Below are 22,185 nucleotides of genomic sequence, written 5' to 3'. Positions count from 1 at the left end.
AAAGTCTTACAAGTCCATTTTTAATACAAACAAGCGAAGTTGCAAACGATTCAGAGCATAATAACGATAAGATTAGTTGTGAAAAAACAGATGACAATACTGATTCTTGCTCATTACAATACATTTTAAAGCGAAAATCTGAAAAGAAAATGATGCTAACAAAAATTCTCATTGCACTATTAAAAACCCAATAACCAAATACATGATTAATTTAATAACATGCTCGCAAAAAAATCAGTATACAGTTTTATATAAAATAGCAAAAGATAGATACAAGCATACATTTAGATAGAAATACATAGTCACGAATCCGTGCAGCACTTCACACACCTTTGCACAATTATAAAACTACACATCATATACATACACAAATAGACACGGACACATGTACATAAATAAAGAGGGTAAACTTTACACAAGGGCTCACAGTTATTCACGACATATTTGTATTCAATTACTTCTCAATTTTATCAATAATAAAGCCATCCAATTTAAAAAGTACTAGATATAATGTTTATTTTGTCCTCCATATAAAATTTATAATAGCCGATTCTATATAAATGTAATATAGATATATATATATATATATATATATATATATATCTATATATATATATATATATATATATATCTATATATATATATATATATATATATATATATATATATATATATATATATATATATATATAATCTAAGGCCGCTGTAAAGATGAACAGGGATCACAAGCCAGCATCACTCAACTGTATGCGTTCGTGCTTACTTTTGTGTGTTTTTACTAGTCCAAACGATTCAGCACCTGTGCACACTCTTATCTAGCAGCGACGAACAGCAACTCTCTTTGCCAACAAGAATGGACAGTGTACTTTTGTTAAACACTGTCCATCACAAAAGGAAGGAAATCAATATGTTACCCTTCCATCTAATGCAGTTTCTCTTGTATCATAGAAACAGCAATCAAGCCAGGAGTAATGAAAGACAAGCGACGCAATTTTAGCAGGACTTTTGATGCCTGATTGCAACTCGAATAAATAAAAGAACTGAATTACAATACGGAACACCCCCCTCATATTACAAACAACCGGAGGCTGTTCCGCAAGTCTTTAGTGTACGGCGGATTGTAACATATGTGTTCCCAGCCGATGTCCGTCGCCCGTCGTGAACGCTATTCAACGAAGGTGTGTTTTTTTCTGGCCGGATGAACCACGGGCCATCCCAAGAGCAACAGAGATTTTCATGATCTCTCGCGCTGCCAGATGTACTGTATATCCAGTGTATTAGGCTGTGTGTGCAACGCATACATTAATGCAAACAACATGCCAGATTTTTCGAGTGACTGCAACGAGGAAGTCAACATCCAAGAGAGCGAAGACGGGCTTCATCCGACCCACGCCTACACATGGACTCAAACTCCTACACTTGAACCAAAGGAGGGAGACACTTGCTCTCTCACTCTCCGTTCGACCTCTCAAATCACACCTGTCTCTCATGATGCTAGGTTCTTCGCCCTCCAATACATTGCATCATTAAATAAGAAAGTGCGTTTGTAATTATTTGTAAATATATTAATTATACTTATTACAACTTATAACATATATTCATATATATATATATACATATATGTGTATATATACATAGCTAATACTGAAAATTACAAGCTGCCTGCTTATTTTTCAAAAGTATTGTAAATTCATTAATACCGTATACTAATACAAAAACTTATATCGCATTAGCTTATGCATAAATCTACAAACAATTTACAACAGACTAGATAAGACTATAGATATGACGTAAATATACGATGCCGAGTTATTTTAACACTGTTTCCAATAGGCGCATACCGCTTTTAATTAACAAAGCTTCCTTAGCATTCCATTATCAATAATATTGTAACTCTCATTCCTTGTGAGACCGAGAGGTTACGGCTTTTGCTCTTCTCCGTTTCTTCCTAAGAAACTGTATTTGTGTGTCTGGGTGGTTTTTATTCGTAAACAAATTACCACTTAGGATCTTTCTAAACTTCAGACAGGTTTAATGTTGAAGATCATTCATTGATTACCTAGAATTAACTGAAATCAGTTTGGAATGTCCAATTACAACAAATATTTAAATGCCTTCGAATAGTTTACAGAAATTAGTGTAATATAAAATTAATTCATTAAGGAATAACGTGTTCAAACTATACAATGCCGAAACCTATCAATTGATTGCATCCCGTCACTCTTTTCCTTGAATTTGATTATGAAGGGAAAATATCAATAGTAGAAGCTTTGAAACTATTGAAACTAAACATTTATTTGAGTGTTTTTACGAATGACACTTCACTTATCAAGGCACCTGTATTTAAAAAATTCTATGAAAATATAAAAATTCCCGGTACTAAAGGTACCGCAGGGTAACGGTAGGCGCATAAAAAAAACTTGTAGTACACGCTTACATTCATGAAGACAGCGAATGAACATTTCCATAAAAAAAAAGAAACTACTGAAAAGATTAAGTCTATGAAAGGCCTAAAACCAGTGAATAGGATTCTTTCACTAAAACAGTGATTGACCTTGGATCCACTAGTCATATAAGATGTATGAAAGCTTCCATGAAGTTTAACCTTAACAGTAGTATGGAACCTGCTATGATCGAAAATGCTGAGAGAAACTAATACATTTTACAAAATATTTCACAATCACACTCAAATATTTACTGAAGATAAAGATACTCCGTAAAAGTGAGGAGACTTAAATGATCTGCATTCTTGTAGATTTGTTGTTTGATATCCTTGAACACGCAACTGAAAATATTTACTTTCACCTCAAATGCAGTAAAAAGTAGAAAAGCAGTAGAAATGAAAAAAAAAATGCAGTAAGAATAATTGCAATTTTACTATAAATTTCTTCAGATTATACCAAGAGACAAAATGAATAACAGGAAATTACTCTGGTTTCATGTTACTCCTACTGTAAAGAAGATTTTAACTCTTAAAAGCGAGCATAGCATGGTATATTTATAAAGACTTTAAAATATATACTGTATATTTTACTGTATTCGATCGTAGTCTGCCTTATTTCTGCAGTTTTAAAAATACTTTATCTAATATAGACAACAGATTATTAACTGTCGTACTGCTGGTGGCTCGGTCATTTGGTTCGTAGTAAATTCAGAGTTCTGTGTAACGACGGTGGCTGGTACTTGTTTTTCTTTTTCAGTAGTCTGAATACTCAACACTATTTGCTAATTAAAAAATTGATGTTTAATACTTACTTCTACATTTTCCCGACAAACCTCCTTTCTTCTATATCATTCAGACGTTTACCTTCAACAATTTGCTTTCAGTTACAAGGCTCAGAATCAAGACAGTGTTTCCATCCAGGTATGGATAGGGTGACCATTTATTTGACTTGCGAAAGGGGGACAAAGGTTTATAGTAAGCCCATGCACACATTCACTTATGTTGAGTCGTTATAAATTCAGAAGTTTAATACTTAAATATATTCAATTACAGGTGATGATAAATGAGAGTGTCTATCAATCAGTGTTTTTATTCAGACATTATTGCTGACATTTTAAGGTCTATCAATTAGTGTTTTTATTCAGATATTATTGCTGACATTTTAAACAGAAAATTATTCTTTAAATTTTAAAAAGAAAAAATTCTTACGTCATTCTTCGGCGTATTTTTGGCTTGATTTGATCTTTAAGTATATTCAATAACAGGAAATGATAAATTAGGTTTATCAATGACATTGTTTTTATTCAGACGTTATTTATTGCTGACATTTTAAACAAAAATTAGTCTCTAATTTTTAAGGACAACTGTAGTAATTACATAAAAAAAGAAAGGTTGAAAGGGGGACATTAGGGCGTCCCCCCAAGAACGCAATTTTTTGGAGGATAAAGAGTCAAAAAGAGGGACTGTCCCCCTCAAAGGGAGAAGTATGGTCACCCTAGGTATGGAGGAAATGTTCATGCCTAACGTTTTCAAGATAGAATCTTTCTACCTTATAGCTTAAACAAGCTCTTCATCATACTTCTTATCTGAGCATAGACATATCTTCATTCTTTACATACAAGATATGTGACACGTGGAATAAATTGCCACCAGTTGTAAAGCAACAGTGTGGAAGAGTTTAAAAGAGAGCTAGACAAAATCATTAGGACACTGTGAATGCACTGTAAAACCTGCTCCTACAGATAAGTGAGAGCACGATGTTTCCTCGGATGGACTGACAAGTCTTTGAGATATCCTACTCCTTGTAACTCACTTCTTATTTTTGGTTAAACAAATAATTCAAGCCATATCCGATATTTTACTAGTTTCCATAATTTCAACAAAATGAAAGTCTTCCTTACTGACGCCCTGATATCTATTATGCCTACATCCTCAATGACTTAAGATGGACGGATCTTTCTCACACACTTTTACATGAAGGTATAGTTCCTGAAACAGACACCAAGAGCCTGGCAAAAAACGGGCCACTCCTTTGCCTTGGTCATGCATCACTTGCAAAACCGTCTTATCTCTTATCTATTTTTTTTTTTTTACCTTTAGCTGGGACACTGAACTTAGTTCACTGGCTCATAAAATCAGGAATTCCCCTTGTCTTTACTTAAGAAACACGTTAGTCTCTTATTAACTTTTAACGTCAAAACTAAAATGGAAAGCTTTCAATTTTTCAAGACGAATGTCCCTTTCATTTCATGTCCCATTATATATACAATCCAGCCATTGTATACGATTTATATACACCAGGACAAAGCATATATATACGGGATGCATTTACACACAATATATATATATAGTATACATACTTCCACCATGTCTTTCCCCTTTACAGGGAGAGACGTAGGAGAATGTTAAGATTCCACTTATCAACCCCTTGGGGATGATGCTGCTGCTAGCGAACCAATGTCTTTCTACCAGGTACATAATTCACTGTTTAGGCTAACACAGCCACAAACGTATGTTTAAAGGAGATTGCCTCGGAGTTCATCAGAGTCTTCTTTTCTAAATGCAGGAATACTACTGATTATACTATATATCAGAGAAACACGTGTGTATTTGTATATATATGTGTGCAGGTATATAAAATGCGTGTATACGTTTTATATCTAAAAATCTTTTCATATTATTGAAGAATGCTATAAAAAAACTCATTGGTGGATAACTATCAAAATAATTTACTTGCTGTTAATTCAAAATAAACACCCACTGAAAATCATAAGCAGATAATCTGTTCTGCATGAGTCTGGTCTTTAAACAAGACTCTACAGCCATTTCCAACTGCATGGTTTACTCAACATCTTCACGCTGAAAATGGCAAACACTGATAGTGAGTCTGAAGGGATGTATGACAGGTAAGAATGTTATTTGGAGAAAATCTTCAAAATGAAAACTATTCTTAATAGTATCTTAATTTTCTCCCGTCATCAAAGATCACGTCAGTTTTAACGCAAGTTGCAAGACCAAATCAAAATCAATAAAAATGACCGATTGAAAACTTCATTTCTAGCTAGATAAGAATTCAGGATTAAAAAGGAGACCAAACAGATCTTCCAATATTTCGTTCACATGAGAGACGAGTTGTGTTCGGGCAGGGCAAGGCTCGGAGAGGATGACTTGGACCTCCGATGCCATTGTTGCAGTAACCCTCTTGGACACGGCGGCTGCCCTCCTGCCCTCCTCCCATCTCTCCCTTCCGTTACCCCCTTCACTGCTGGAGTAATGGCGGAGATGTTGTTGGGTGAGGATGGGGGGGAGGGAAGGGGGTCGAATGATCTCTGGGAGACCAGTGATTATGCAAGCGGTGCATTGGAGTCTAAACTGCATGTCTTGTATAAATGCACATGATATATATGTGTATATATATATATATATATATATATGTAGTATATATATATATGTATATATACGTGTATATATATATATATATATATATATATATATATATATATATGTGTGTGTGTGTGTGTGGTGTGTGTGTGTGTGTATTTATACGTGTATATATATATATATATATATATATATATATATATATAATGTGTATACACATATATGTATATGTACTTGTGTGTGCGTGTATGTGTGAGTGTGTTTAGTTGTGTCAGGACTTGTAATATCAATAAGAACGAAACAACGCAAAAATCAAATAGAAATAAAAATATTAATTTATTCTTCATAACAATATCCTATGGATGGCCGCGTCGTCCACCATTGGAATAAACTTGATTTTCTGTACCCGAGGATGCTTTAGCCTATTTTGATTTAAAGCACTCGAAATGTTCTGGAGAAGTAAAAATTGTGCAGAGAGGACGACAGTAAACATCCATACAGACAGACGACTGAAAAGCTTCAATCAGAAAAGTTTACAAGTTTGGAGCTTAGGTGACCTCGAATGGTTATTAATTAAAACTTTCAGATGAAGTAGAATCGTTGCATGGCTTCCGGCCCTATTATCTCAACTTGAAAAAACTTAACATTCTTTTGATTTAGTTGATGTTATTTATTATTCAACCGATTACTTCGGAAATTATGCTACATGCCCTTTTATTTCTTCACTTGAAACATTTTGGCCATATTTGATAAATCATAATCACGGTAATAAAAAAATTACTTTTAACAGAAATATTAGCCAGAACCTAATTCAAAATCGTTGGTAAATAATTCAAAGACTCAAGTTTCGCCTTCAAGCTGTTCATGTACATTTACTGTTCATAATTCAACGGAAGGGACTATTACCACTATAATAATATATGGATATGTGAAGGGGCAAGTAAAGGTAGACGAACCCAGTATACCTGACTAAGAGATCATCATGTTGACAACGGTCCACAAAGGTACTAATTTGCTCTTGAAAACATTACATAATCTCCCATTCTTTCGAATCTCATAAAAATATATTCTGCATCGATAAGAAGCTCTTTTTCTCATACCGTAAATGCAGGGCTAGTAATATATATATATATATATATATATATATATATATATACTATATATATATATATATATATATATATATATATATATATATATATATATATGTGTGTGTGTGTGTGTGTGTGTGTGTTGTGTGTGTGTGTGTATGAATACTTATCACATCGAACCTTGTGATTCATTTATTATTCATTCGAGCTACAAATGTCGATCAATACATAATTCACTCTACCTCGGGAATAATACCTAAGGAGAATTATAAATGATAAGCGGTTCGTCACATCGCTCGTCACTGATAATTCCCCTTCGGTATTAATTCCCAGGATGGCGAACTGGATATTAAACAAACATTTGTAGCTTAATGTTTGTGTGAAGCATATATACTATATGTGTGCATAATACATACACATATTTATAAATATAAATATATATATATATATATATATATATATATATATATATATATATATATATATATATGTATGTGTGTGTGTGTATGTATGTGTGTGTGCATATGCTTTTGTAAGTGCATCCACATCTACGAATCAGTTTTACACGGCCGTTGACCAGCCTTTTATTACATGACCGAACTAGACCTATATGCTTAGCTGAAAACGGCACTTGGACACTATCTTGAGATCAATGCATAGTAAGGCATATCAGTAATATGACCACGCGCCGTCTTTAAATGATACCTAAAGTGAACAGTGAACCTGTACCGGCAAAAGGCCTTCAAAGAAGATCCAGTTCTAAAGCGCGCCAGGAATTTATACTCAGTCCGTTAAAGGTTTTCGAAAGAAAAGCCGATATCAACAATAAAATTGCATTTTATAAATACACACGTATACCAAGACAATACACATGCATTACATATGCAGATACATATATATAATATATATATATATATATATATATATTGTTATGTAATGTATGTATGTATGTAATGTATGTAATGTATGGTATATATATAGATATTATAGTATGGAGGGGAACTGTAAATATATTATATATATATATATATAATAAATAGTATGGGGGAAACCTTAATACACGTCAATGTTTTCTTGTTTTTAAGAGGTTACTGTTCTTTAAAACCACGTTGCTGTCAAATAGCTTATTCCGTCATCTTCTGGCATTAAATGTTTTCTCTTTCAACATTTATTATCACTATTATTATCAAAATAATTTTACTACAGTTCTAAGTAACATACAAAAACTATTTATGATGGGTCCTAAGACTACTCCTCAGTTTTTAAATGTGTCAACATTTCATAGTGCTCAAAATAAAGAAAAATGTGAAACAAGGCAAACCAGTAGTCAACTTTAAGCTTTTTTTTTTTTTACAGAGTTTGAAGCACAACAAACAAACTTTAAGAAATAAAACTAACATGGCTGGTAGGGCCTACAACCCAAGTCAATACCGTAAACCACTCGTTAAAAAAAGTCATTGTCCTCAATGCCTCACAGGAGAGCAACGGAAAAACAAAAATGTACTGCAAACCAATCTGTTCGGTATTTAAGAAAAATTATGCCTAAAACGCACAGGTTATATGCCATCACGGGGCCTAATAAGCGACTACTAATTGTCGTTAATAGCCTTTTCTACTGAAACATTTTTATAGTCTGCTTTTCCTTTTTTGCGTATTTTTACCAGCTAATATGCTGTCACCCAAAGTCTCAAGAATCCGACACTATTCTTTGGACGTTGTTGTAACCTCCCGTCATCCATTTACAAACTTTACTGTGTAAACACATTAGTCTGGAAATTTGTTCATTATGCTTAGAATTCCACCACTAAGCTCCGGAATTCTACTGTTATAAGTTCACTTGCAGAGAGAAAACTATCAACATAATTTTATGACAATATAAATTTGACCTCTCGTGTATTGGATCACTTCTAATGAAAATAAAGATTCAAGACAAGAATTTTATGTGACAAAGATAAGTTAGAAAAAAGAAGCAATGCTTTTAAAATAGAAATTAATGCATGCATCAGATTAAAATACTCTCTGGACACAGTAAATAAACCAGATTCAACAAACCAAATGGCTCATACAGCTATTAATGCCATCTATGTATATTCGCAATCTTTTGAATCGCCAGGCACATGTTACTCCACATGAACTTCATTATACATGACTTTAAAATCTTTTAACACATGAAACTTGAAACTGCCTCAAAATGCAACTGCTCTTCTCATTTCGTGTAAACATCTAATAGTACGCGATCAAATATTTCTTATTCCAAGTTCTTCTGAAATAAAACCGCAATGGGTGAAACACCTAAAAATAAACTTGAGTACAAACTCATTAATAGTACCTAAAACAGCGACAAATTCTGAACACGGAAGCGCCAAAGAATTCTCCAACAAAAGTGAAGTGGCAGATAACCCCAAATGAAAATCGGCATATCACAAAATCCATAATGAATTTCGCATCATAAATTCTCAAAACGATATTGACATTTCAAGAAACTATTAAAAAGAGGAACAAGGACACCGTAAAACAAATTGAAACGGCAGAAGCAGACATATTTTCCTAACAGAGAGGGAACAGACAACCCATAAACATACTGGCTTTGCCAAAATGTAAAACATGCGAGAAATTGCAGAAAACTCCGAAACAAAACTGAAAAGGCATAATAAAATTCAATAAAATTATCTTCAGAAGAAACTCAAAAAAGTGTAAATAAAAGAAATAACTTAGAATTCAACTGCAAAAAATGCCTGAAACAAAACTGAAATCCTCGAAAAAAAAAACTGAAACGTAATTTTCATGAGAAAAAATACAACACTTACAGAAAAAAACCCCGAAACCAAACCAAAGTAACAGTAAACTACGAAGCAACCCCAAAATGGCAGAAAACACACAAAGAATCCGACAGGATTTTCCATTGCAAATGATTGCGGGATTACAATTCCGAGAAAGGACGTCCCGATGATCAAGATTATTTATCGCACATGCAGACACATTTAAAGCCATATTTCCTTCGGAAATGTGCAATCACAACACATTTCTCCTGAGAATGGAGACTGCATGTGACACTTCCCAGAGATATTTCCTCTAATTTCGTTTCATGAGAAATGTCAACACCACACCGCACTTTGCGAGGAAAAGAAATAATATGAAGACGGATATCAAATAACGTGAAACAGGTTCAACTTACACTTTCCTTTTCCCTATCGGCGGCGGGAGTATCAGTATGCTGTTCTTCATACGGATAGTGTTTACGGTGTCACTGTTTTCCGTAACGCGAGCATATATATATATATATATATATATATATATATATATATATATATATATATATATATATATATATATATATATATATATATCACAATCTATATATATATATATATATATATATATATATATTATATATATACATATATTCTACATACAGAGAGAGAGAGAGAGAGAGAGAGAGAGAGAGAGAGAGAGAGAGAGAGAGAGAGAGAGAGAGAAATTACTTTAAAACTTCCACTTTCAAGATATCCGTAAATCCTTTTCAAGGAATATGGCAAATAATCAGGCATGTGACATATGTACATTTTCATTCCCTGAAGCGGATAAAGCTTTCGTTTCAGTAAAACACGATACAAGTCGATTGGTCGCCCGACTGCACAAACCAGTTATTGGCACTCAAGTACGTTCTTAGCTTTGGCCTTTGCATTATTATATAATCTTATTCAACTTAACCACGAAGTTTTTCAAAGGAGTCATCGTCGTTTTCATTAAGAAAAAATTACGGCTATAATTACGAAGAATGGCTATACTACTGCTAATAATAATATATAATAATAACGACAAACCCTTTGAATGTTTATGTCTCATCGCTAATATGATTTTATTCTTAATTTTTTTGGCGGAAGTTAACGCACAATATATATAATTCTTTTGGCCTGCTCTCCCTACATGCAATAACATCTTAGAAATATCAATGAAACTGAAGCATACTTCAGTGCTAACTGATTTCAACTTAAGAAAATAAGAGAAAAACACACAACACACACACTATATATATATATAATATATATATATATATATATATAATATACTATATATATATATATATATATATATATATATATAGTCCCTAAATACGTATGAAATGTAAAAGTAATTTCTACGGCACATAATCAAGGATTCAAACATTTCTTCTGTAGGCAATGAAATATTTCTTTAGAGCTACTATGAACCATAGAGCTTGCATACTAATATGAGGCTTGTTGTTATTACGCTTTATACTTTCCAATAGATAATCTAAATCTAACAAAACCTACTGAAAACATAATGAATTTGAAGGATCAACATAACGTTTCATTTTCTTTTACAAAATGACAAAAAATATCATCCAAACCAAGGCCAGATAGTGAACAAAAAATAATAATAAATAAGTAATGGTGTTTTATAAGACAAACCAAATTAAAACCTACCTCTGAATCATGATTACCAAGTAGTAAATTAACAACATTAAACTCAAAACATTATGTTTGAGAGAGAGAGAGAGAGAGAGAGAGAGAGAGAGAGAGAGAGAGAGAGAGAGAGACGTTCAAGGCATGATAACCCCTTCGTACGGGTAAACGGAACTTCAGACAGAAGCCTCCCAAGATTACTTCCTAATGATGCGTTGAAGTCACCACAAAACCACTCTGGAGCGCCCATCGTAAGATAAACTAGGATTTTACGTTGTTATTTTTCCCTTTCAAAGACATTCATACATGTTTATTTAGTCCCTTATTTATAACTATCTACATTACACACACATCACATACACACACACGTGTGTGTGTGTGTGTGTGATATAGATATATGATATATATATATATATATATATATAAATATATATATATATATGTGTGTGTGTGTGTGTGTGTGTGTGTGTGTGTATGTGTGTGTGTGCGCGTGCGCGCCTGTCTGTTCGCACTCACATCCACAACATATAAAAAGAAATGCCAAGAACATACTAAACTTCTATACTTGCAAATATCTGGAAGACAGCGACACCATCAGGGGAAAAATGAGCGCTGTGTAGAGTGGTTTTTGTGGTAGTGGCAGCTGCTCTACCTCTAAGGGTAATAACACAAACACGCGCTCGCACGGACGCACATAATGCCGTTAAGAGCAGCAATTCCCTGATAAATATGCATAGTGTGATTTTCGAAAGCAGTCCCTCTAATCTTTAAAATAAGCACTGAGCAGCACTCCAGAAATTCTTGTCGTAAAGAAACCGTTATATTAAATGGTTTATTCTTTTATGTAAAAGAATAAACCACTTTCAATCAGTGTCCTATTAAGAGTGGAATGAACACTAAATGCGATAAAAACTCAGATTATTAAGAGTATAAACAAAAGAGCGATGTAACTAAATAACAGGCTCTCAAAATCGGGATGAATGAGTTTCAGTCTTACTTTTCTCCAAATCATTTTGGCTTTAATGCGCAAAGAATTACGGGGGGAAATTTTATCATATGAATAAGACCTTTAGATTTGGAAAACAAAGGAAAATTTATATGGAGTGACTGACAGTCTGGAGAGAGAGAGAGAGAGAGAGAGAGAGAGAGAGAGAGAGAGAGAGAGAGAGAGAGAGAGAGAGAGAGAGAGAGAGAGAGAGAGATATTCATATTCTACAATCACGAACACAAAAAGTTGAGTTCGTGTGCACAAAAGAAATAATAATACTTCCCATGAAAACTATCACTGACCAAGTATTATTCCTGTTTTATCTTCGATGCCAGAAGAAAAAAGTTCCATAGTACATAAGCGTGTTTCAATCTTCATCTTCAACTCCGCTGAAGGTTTCCCAGAATCAACGGCTTGAAACCCAGCTCCTAGGCCGAAGGGTGGCCTACAGCACCTGGCGGCCTGTTAAAGGTCGGCAAGGGCAGGTCGGGGCAGGTCGTTGCATGGGTGCTGTGGCCCACTGTCAAGGGTCACAGGTCACGAGGTCGTTGAGGGATCTTCTGCCCACTCTAGTCAATATTACATACGTCTTACAAATGCACACCGTAAACATATAAATACATAAAACAGCGCACACACAAATGTATATATATATATATATATATATATATCTATATATATATATCTATATACTACTAATCTATATCTTACTGTAATGGGCGTTATGTCTGTCATTCAATCACGCCAAAACGGCTGGTCCGATGGCCATGAAACTTGGCAGGGTTATAAGATGGTTTATAATGGGGCTTCATCTTACCCCCCACCCCCCCAAATTTGCTAGTATATATAAAGAGTGAGATATATGGATATATATAATAATCACATACACATTATATATATATATATATAATATATATATATATATATATATGTTATATACTATATATATATATAGTATTTATATATATATAACATCGGCAACTCCACAGAAAACACCAGCAACATTGTCATGTCAATATGTTGACTAATAGGCATCCGATGTCAATGAGTAATAGTGATCAAGCACGAAGAAACGAAAAGAAAAGCATCATATAGATACTAAAAGCTCATGTTACAGTTGATATACAAAAAACACCACACTTTATGACAATATACATGACAAGGGCGACAACTGTAAAACGCTAACGACATTTAACCGCCTATAAACTGACATTACAACAACTATGGTCATCGACGTCGATAATAAATATGCTGAAGACATTACCTGTACTAAGAGAGAATATATCAACCACTTTGATACATTTAACCGCCAAACTGAATGCTATAACCTGGCATTACAACAACTACGCTCATCGACGTCGATGATAAATTACATGCTGAGGGAATTAACGTTACCAAGAGAGACCATATCCAAAAACCATAATTTAAAAAATGTATAAGAGATTATAAACAAAGCGTAACCTTTGGTCATCTTCAAAACATCGTGAAAAATTCAATGAGAAGCTCCAACTAAGACTACAATAATTGCTAGCAATTATTTAAACAAATGATGCACTTCCCTCCTTTGCCTCTGTAGGCTTGGGATGATTATCACCCGGCGTCTTGCGGTATCAATCAATTAACAATATTAAGTATAAATGTGGTCTATGTATTTCTGAAAGGGTTCAAACTTCCTTAAGATGCCTATAAATGACGATTACAAATTGGAAAGTTGCGACAGTAAAACAAAACGAGAGAAAAAATATTAAAGGAGATTCTTAAAATTCTACGTAAGCTAAAAAATTATTTCATTTGCTTATACTTTCCTTACATCCGGAAGAATCCACTGATAAAGGGCAATGTATTTACACAATAGCATGCTAATGATTTCAAGCCATTCCTATTCAAAATAAGATATTCTTGCAAAGTAACAAACAGAGAATGTCGAAACTTTAATAGGAATCACCTATAGAAACATAACTGCTTCTGATATACCTGAAGAGACACAGTGCACCAGGTGTGTAATTTAAGAATTTTCAGACAATTTATGCATAGCATAACACTGAATATAACACAACAGAAGTAAAAAATACTGCTTACGATAAAAATAGAACTTACCTATATAATCATGAAATCACTCATATCCTGTAATTTATCTCATCCTTTATCCAGGTGTGCTAACTGCATGTATCGATTTTTTTTCTCAAATTAATTTCACAAATACCACTAATGAACACTAGATTCCTTATAAAGAACAAGAGGGCACTGTTGCACCGGTGTTGTTTAATTCTATGAATAATATTCGAACACTTGCTGTCAAGTAATTATTGACCAAAAAAAAAACTGTTCTGTTTACGGGTAAGTTAAATCAGTACAGAACGCAAAGCACCTACAAAAGCAAGAAAAATGATTAGCTGCGCTGCAAGGGCATATTTTCTTTGACAATTGATAAAGGGCTATGTTTCCCTGGAACACTTTAAGGAAAACGTGTAGGAACTCTTATCTTAATGGAGAAAGCACATCCTGAGTACGAGGCTATCATTTCCTGACCGTAGTTGTTTCCCCGAAACGGGCAACACTTCATAATTTCCTCACTCTGCTCCGGTTATACACTTTTTACCAACCGGGTTTTTTTTATTTTTTTGTAGTTTTTTTTTTCAAGGATCAAGGGTTCAAAAGCTAGTGATTCTTTTCGGAACTGCTCTTTCAATATGTCAACAAAGAAGGGGAAACATTAGTACCTCGCCCAAAATGGTTGTTGATGACTGGCAAGCTCTTGGAAGGAGGAAGCTTGCACGAGATGCCCCAACAACCAAAGGCTGCTTGAGGAAAGATGGGGGACAACAAAGTTGACGTGGGGAGGAGGGAGGGTTATTAGATGATCGGACTGGGGGTCACGGTGAAGCACAAGCACATACAAACGAACACATACACACAGCAAGTCGGGATGGATGCTGAGGTAACCTGGGTATGCGGACGGAGAAGAGTCAGGTTTCAAGTCTTGGGTGGGCGACTCATTCCGAGCCGACGTCACGAAAAATACAGGTAGCTCTAATGTCACTACAGCCAAATGATTAAAGGGACCAAGGCACTAAATGGCTCCTTAGATAACCACTCTTTAAAGACAGGTGTCCTCCCTTGACTAAACTGCCTCCTCTCGTTATAAAAAATATAGTGTCATCTTGTGATATATTAAACCCCCGACCTCTTAGGATGGTTTGGGTACTGGGCATTATCATAACTATCACATAACTTTTTGCAGAATCTGTGACACAGTAATGTCAAACGCATTACCGTGCAAGATGCAGATGGGTCACGAAGTTTGCACAAGCTCACAAGCAATGGTGGGTGTCATCACTTTTGCAACACCGGGAAGAAAAGGGTTTTCCAGCCTAACCTGCTGTTTTGTTTACAATAATAAATGAAAACAATGGCAGGTTGTTTTGTGCTACGGCCTTTCATCACTGATGACTCGCTGTCCTGTGTCCATGAACAGAAGGCCGGATGTACCTGTCATTCAACAGTTTCTATCAAATGCAGTAACAGTAGCAGCAGGAGGAGAGTGAAGGTGGGCCGTGTGTCTATGCGTGAGGGTGGACCGGGACTGTGTGAGCCTGAGCTGCCGGCCCCACTACCAACCTCCCACAGTCTCCAGAATCTCAGACAAACACACACACATACACAAACACTCCTACCACATAATTCCAGGATCCCATATCCCACTAATCATTCCAGCCCTTTAATATCCAAGTAAGATGATGCTGCTCCGTATATCCACGTAGCAAATACATCAAAGATCATTAAACCACAAATGTTAAAAAACATGAGAATTTTAGATCAATGCTCCCAAACATTTCAGAACCGAAGGAAAACAAAACAGACATAATATATAGCAAAAATGATTGCAACCAAGCCGATGACGTTTTACTTGAAAAATGAGAAGATTGTCTCAAAAGAAAAGGGTTACTGACCGAACCGACAGGTAGACAACATCTATATAGCCCTCAGCACGGATCCTATAACAGGGTAGCGCCAACTTCCTTACTAGATTTTTCAGCACTTTTGTTTTATTTTTTCTTATTTTGTTAAATGTATTTCAACTAATTTTCAATTGTTCGGATTTCCTCATAGTGTTAGGTTGAACCGAAATGTTTAACCATCAAGCTCTATCATATCTCCTTTTTTCATTTAAATTCTAATTTTGAGTCTAATTCTGTATCGATTCTTAACACATGAACTCCAAAGGAAGACGAGTTCCAGCTCAATACAGATCAAATAACAAATGGCTTCAGATAATTTAACCACACAGGGTATTCGCCTCTCGCTATAAACAATTACTCACTCAGACGAGAGAGAGATGATCACTTTTACCCTTAAAATTCAAGGTTAGACTGGACTCTAGTCGAGATAGGATACTAGTAACAAGAACCTTCAACCAGTCTGGCCATATTTAGAGCTTTTATGGGAACAGAAGACCCGAAGCTACCAGAATACACCACAAAGGTTGACCATTTCGTCTATATTGTTAAAACGTAAGATACAAGTCTCATAACCACTTCTCTTTATGTGTACATAGAAATCCTTACATCTCAGCTCTCATTGTCTAAACAGAAACCAATTACGCAAAAGTGAAACCTATATGTATTTTAGTATTCGTACTTGACACTATTTTCCCGTTCCTGTAAGACTACGCACTCAACTAATGTAAAATGAGAGAGAGAGAGAGAGAGAGAGAGAGGAGAGAGAGAGAGAGAATTATCCCATGAAACGTGAGCTGCTAAATAGCGATAAAATCTGCTATAAAAAATATAAATAATTTTTTCGTTCTGCGATAAAACTCTACGTTTAGACTTGCCGTCGTCCAACCCACGACTAGTATCTCTCACCACTGGTTCCACCGACCAATGCGAACCTGGCAACCACGCCCCACCCCACCGGCCCCTCCCCTTCAACCGTGGCGGGGACTCGTCGTCTCAAACCTCTCTTGCATTAGTCATTTTTTAGTTAATGTAAATAGTTTAATGCTAATAATACTGAGGCCAAACTCACCAAGATCTCAGTATGCTCCAAATCTAGCTTAACTTCACAACAAATTATATAGCCACGCGGTAATCGGAAAGGTACACTCAAGTACACTGTTGCTTTTACTTTTATTTTCTTTTTTTTCTCGAGACGTTGACCTTGAAAAACTTCCACGAGTTCAAAGATACGAGCTCCAACGATGGTAGAAAATACGAACACGATGGAAAAGCAAACGTTCGAAAGGAGCCACGTACGACTTTGCAGTCTTCCCTCTCACGCCACTATAAAAGTAAATCAAGTGTCAAACTCCAGTCAAGTAAAAATGGCCAAATGAATTGCTTAAAATATTTTGTTCAAAATACTTAAATTTGAATTCTGGCCGGTTACGTATAGAGATATTAATTTCAATAGTTTAATCGTTATTAATATGCATCAAGGTTAAGCAATACTTGCGTCGATATCTAGGTAAAATTCACATTAGCGTAAAATTTTAGTGTAAAGTTACAATAAATATCTGTAATAGGCCGGCATTCCTTTACTCCAAACTTAAACCTGTGATTCGAATAATTATCTCTTTATGTTCTGCCCACTTCCACATTTTGATTACATTAGTAATATTAGATCAAGTTCCCACGACTCGCTGAAACTTGCTTATAATATCCAACTGTATACATTAACATGAGACCTTAGGGCTTAACACACACCAGCATCTGTTTCCTCTCTCAGGTAATTTGAATCTCAAACCTACTCACATTTATACAATATATATGATAAAAGTTTTGCCGTTACCGTGAGAATATCTAGCATCGATTCATGGTTGTTCCCTCAAGAACCACACTCCTGGACCTGATACAAAGATGCAATAAAGTACACCCAGCAACTTGATGTAAGTATAGAAATCTAAAATTTGTTTTCTCTCTGCTCGCAAATGCCAAAGAATGGAAAGAACGTTTCTGGAAAAAAATCACATGAACCAAATGTTATCTTCAGATATGGTTTGGTAATATACTACTCAAAGGCATACTTTTCCGTTCTATTAAACAGCCGTGAAAAAAAAAAACATGTATATTAACAACGAAAAACTGTCAGCCATTTACATAGCGATATCTCTAGAGAAGGGGGGTCATCAGTGTCAGCTTTGAGCCCAGCATACAATACACACAATTTATCACTGAACACTGACATGCATAAAAACAGAGCAAAGAAATTTGGGGAAAAAACGTGTAATCTAACAAGCAAGGTCCTCATTTATTTTATTTTATTTTACCAAAGATATCCAGAACATACTACCCACTAAATTATCATGTAATTTCTGAAAGTGAAAACGTCGTTTCAGTGAAAAGTAAAACATATCTTTGCGGGAAGCAACAGATTTTGTAAATGTATTATGATCGGGGAATATCATTAGAAACATTGGGAACAAAAGATTTACAATACACAATCAAAATATTTTCATCCACGATTCGTATTTTAAGGACAACAGCTACCAGGTTCCGCAGACTATCAGAAGCCGGTAACATGATACTGTACGGCCCCTTCATTTAGCAATATCGAGGCGTGGGCCAAACATGGTAGGCTGGAATTCAGCAGGGGGTGATTTAAGAGTAGACAATACGTCAAACATTTACAGGTAAGGTTGTAAGTAACGAATTCCAAATATCCTCAAGCTGCGAAAATGTATGAGCCTTAGCCTCTCAATCCTTTTCATTTGGAAGAGGACCACAGACATTTTTAAATGTGTTAAACAGACTTCGAACAGACTAAACTGGCTCACTCTATCAAATACACAAACGCGGATATCTTCAAGATGTCTGTATTGTATAAATAAAAAAATAACCACCTAAACGAAAGATATGTCTTGCATCAACAAGGACCATCACATTTGACATAACGATGCTTTGCAAAACACACCTTAGACAAATGTTTAGATATATTACTGATGAGGTCTTACATTACTCCTCAAATTGCTTGAAATTTCATTTCACTCAATTTGCGATAGACACTTCGATAAAAAGTTATTATGAGCTGTATTTTACCACAAGGGTAATCTAAATTGTGTCGTTTTTATTAAAAGGTAAAGAAACCTAAAGTTGTTCTGTAAATACTTTTTTTTTAAGTTATCTGGCAATGATCCCGGACTCATTTACAAAAATAACTGATTTTTTTTAAGGCAAGTGCTAACTTATCAGTTTCAAAAAACGTACAAGCTTTTTCAGTAGCGCGAATTAAATTTTGTCTTATTAATTTTTTATTCCACCCCCTTAAATTCTTTATCTTTGCATCCTAACTTTTGATCACCTTACTTACCATTAACAATGAAGTTATAAGTGTATTCTCTAAAACGATAAAACAAGTAGTTTAAAGCACTGGCTTAGCATGCTAATGATAAAATCATGTTATTTTGCTAATACAAACGAGATCCCAAAGTATACGAATATATTCACCACATAGGCTACATACAAAGAAAACTTCCCGAGGAACAATATCTGAATTCTGAAAGGTTACCTTAATGTGCCTCTAAATGATGATTGACAATATTCATATCAGCGCCCTTGATTCTATCTTACCGTCATTGGTTAATCAAACTTGAGAATAACACGTTTGGATGAATAAGCAAAATAATTATTACCCCTACTGTACTTATTCTCTACGAAAAACACTTACCTTGAACCATGCCGGGTTTCTGTGACAGGTCGACGAAACTGTATAAAGAAAATCGCATTAGAATTTATTCTCTCTTTTTCTAAATACTGAACTGTTTCCACTAAAATAGGGCGACTCCAGATCAAACCTACACAATGGAAAATGCCATATTCATTCTTAGTGTTGAATCATGCATGAACCACTTCTGTGGGAACACTGCACATCATCATCAGCTTCATATGCCTACAATAAAGGCTTATTTAGCAGCGAGGCCACACCTTAGTTCCTGGATACTTAGCCTCCAAATCCACACCGACTCACGAGTCATTTTGTTGTCCCCAACCTTTGCACCAAGCTACATCTACTTCTTTTTCTGACTTCTTGTATCATTCCATCCATAAAAATAAACTTCCTCCTCGGATTAATACAAATCATTGCCTCGGAACCGCTCTTAAACAAACCCTCTCCAACCTACACTTTTCAAGCGATGCTTATATCATTCCATCCATAAAAATAAACTTCCTCCTCGGATTAATACAAATCATTGCCTCGGAACCGCTCTTAAACAAACCCTCTCCAACCTACACGTTTCAACCGATGCTTTATTATCACAAAAAATGTCAATGGCTCTTAATAACTCATCTTCTGTAGTTGCATCCCTAATATTTAAAAGTACCTCTCTACTGATCATATTAGAAGCTTTTTCTAGGCCATTTAGGAAAACATTTTCCTCTTCTTCCCAACTTCTCATATAATTATTTAATATGAACATTTGATCCTCACACACTTTTCGTTGTCTACACCCACACTGTTCTTTCCCGATCAGTCCAACTATCATCTGCCTTTGTTTTTTTTTTTTTTTTTTTTTTTTTTTTTTTTGTCAATTACAATCCTAACATGCTCAGTAACATTAAACATCTTTAATTCTGACAGTCACTCCCATAAATTTTTACCATTATACAATGGAATCATTATTCCTCTTTTCCATTCCTTCCCAACCATTCTCTCATCCAAACAAACCTCACTACTATACCACAGCATCTTACCTGTGATCCCATCAACTGCCAGTGTTCTTTCATTCTTAAACCATTTAATCTCACTCCTAACATCTTTATTATTCACATCCAAAGACATTCACATTCTTATACTAACCTTTGCCACTTGCATCATTCATCTTTACGTCTCTTCAATCTGCGCGTCAACAAATCTTCAAAATACTCAGTCCATTAACCTAGTACTACTGCATTCACTTCAGACGGCTTCTCTCTTTTTTATCTTTAAACTTCCTCTCTACACTTCCCCTGTAAAACAACTTCATTTTTCTCTTAAAGTTGTGCTCACCTTCTCCATTCTAGTTTCCCCTGTTGTCCGTATGTGTATTATATCTGGTATTAAAAAAAAAAAAAAAATGAAAAGTGTGCATGTTAAAAAAGTTGTCATAGCCGAGGAAAAAAAAATTCTTTTGTGGAAATTTGTTACTTGGAGAGAATGAAGAATAGGTTGGAGATTAGCATTTAAATTCCAGCAATCTTAGAGGAGTGAGAAAACTGACAAAGGACCGCATAATTGGAGAATGGAAGGACCTTAGACATTCAGGAAGCACATAAGGACATACATGACAAAAATAAGTAATCCTGAGTGTGTAGGCTGGATAACACAACTGCTGTTGGGCCCGCTGTATGCCCGTTAAGTGGCTGATGCTAAAGTTTTCAGCACAGGGGTTCTATGCTTGAAGCACCACTGTTAATAATGAACTTGGCGGTGACTTGGCATGTTTTTCTCTGGAGTCACCATCTACTGTAGGAAATGGATGATCAAAACGAGGATTTGACAACTATATCAATAAGAGTATATCAAGAAATAAGAGCATTTTTTGTAAATAACAGAATTTAGAATACTTACAACCAGATCACTTTCTCCGTAGAACAACAAGTAGAGAGGATTTTCTTGAATCTTCATATTGAAGCTTCTTGACTCTCAACTAAAGGCTTAATGATGAAGTGCATGTTCTTAATCACTGTATCCAAAATGAAGTACAAGCCATTATATCGTTTATAATCTCAATCTTGCATTATTCGAAAACTGATTTCTTGGATTAAAAGTATCGATGTAAAATTGTTGAAAATGCTATCACCGGCATTATGACAGTGAATTACACAAGGTTAATTAAACAAAGTTACCGCAATGTCGATCACGAAGAGCATTCTTGCG

General features: G+C 35.0%; 1 protein-coding gene across 2 annotated transcripts in view; it reads right to left on the bottom strand.

The window, feature by feature from the left end:
• The window catches only part of LOC135223602 (mucin-2-like), a 1,092,597-nt gene extending 1,070,624 nt beyond the window's left edge, over nt 1-21,973 (bottom strand). The window contains exons 1-2 of one of the 2 annotated variants that reach the window (XM_064262169.1): nt 21,877-21,973; nt 19,996-20,033 (exon numbers count right to left, since the gene is read on the bottom strand). In XM_064262169.1, coding sequence (XP_064118239.1) covers nt 19,996-20,033; nt 21,877-21,933 — 95 coding nt within the window. In that variant the 5' untranslated portion in view covers nt 21,934-21,973. Of the gene's footprint in view, nt 1-14,427; nt 14,678-19,995; nt 20,034-21,876 lie in introns of those variants that run through there. The other variant, XM_064262171.1, reaches the window with a different exon arrangement.
• Nucleotides 21,974-22,185: the final 212 nt, after the last annotated feature.

Source organism: Macrobrachium nipponense, chromosome 10 (assembly GCF_015104395.2).
Source record: "Macrobrachium nipponense isolate FS-2020 chromosome 10, ASM1510439v2, whole genome shotgun sequence".
Lineage (NCBI taxonomy): Eukaryota > Metazoa > Arthropoda > Malacostraca > Decapoda > Palaemonidae > Macrobrachium > Macrobrachium nipponense.
The sequence above is the reverse complement of the archived record's forward strand: the minus strand, read 5'-3'. Positions and strand labels throughout refer to the sequence as shown.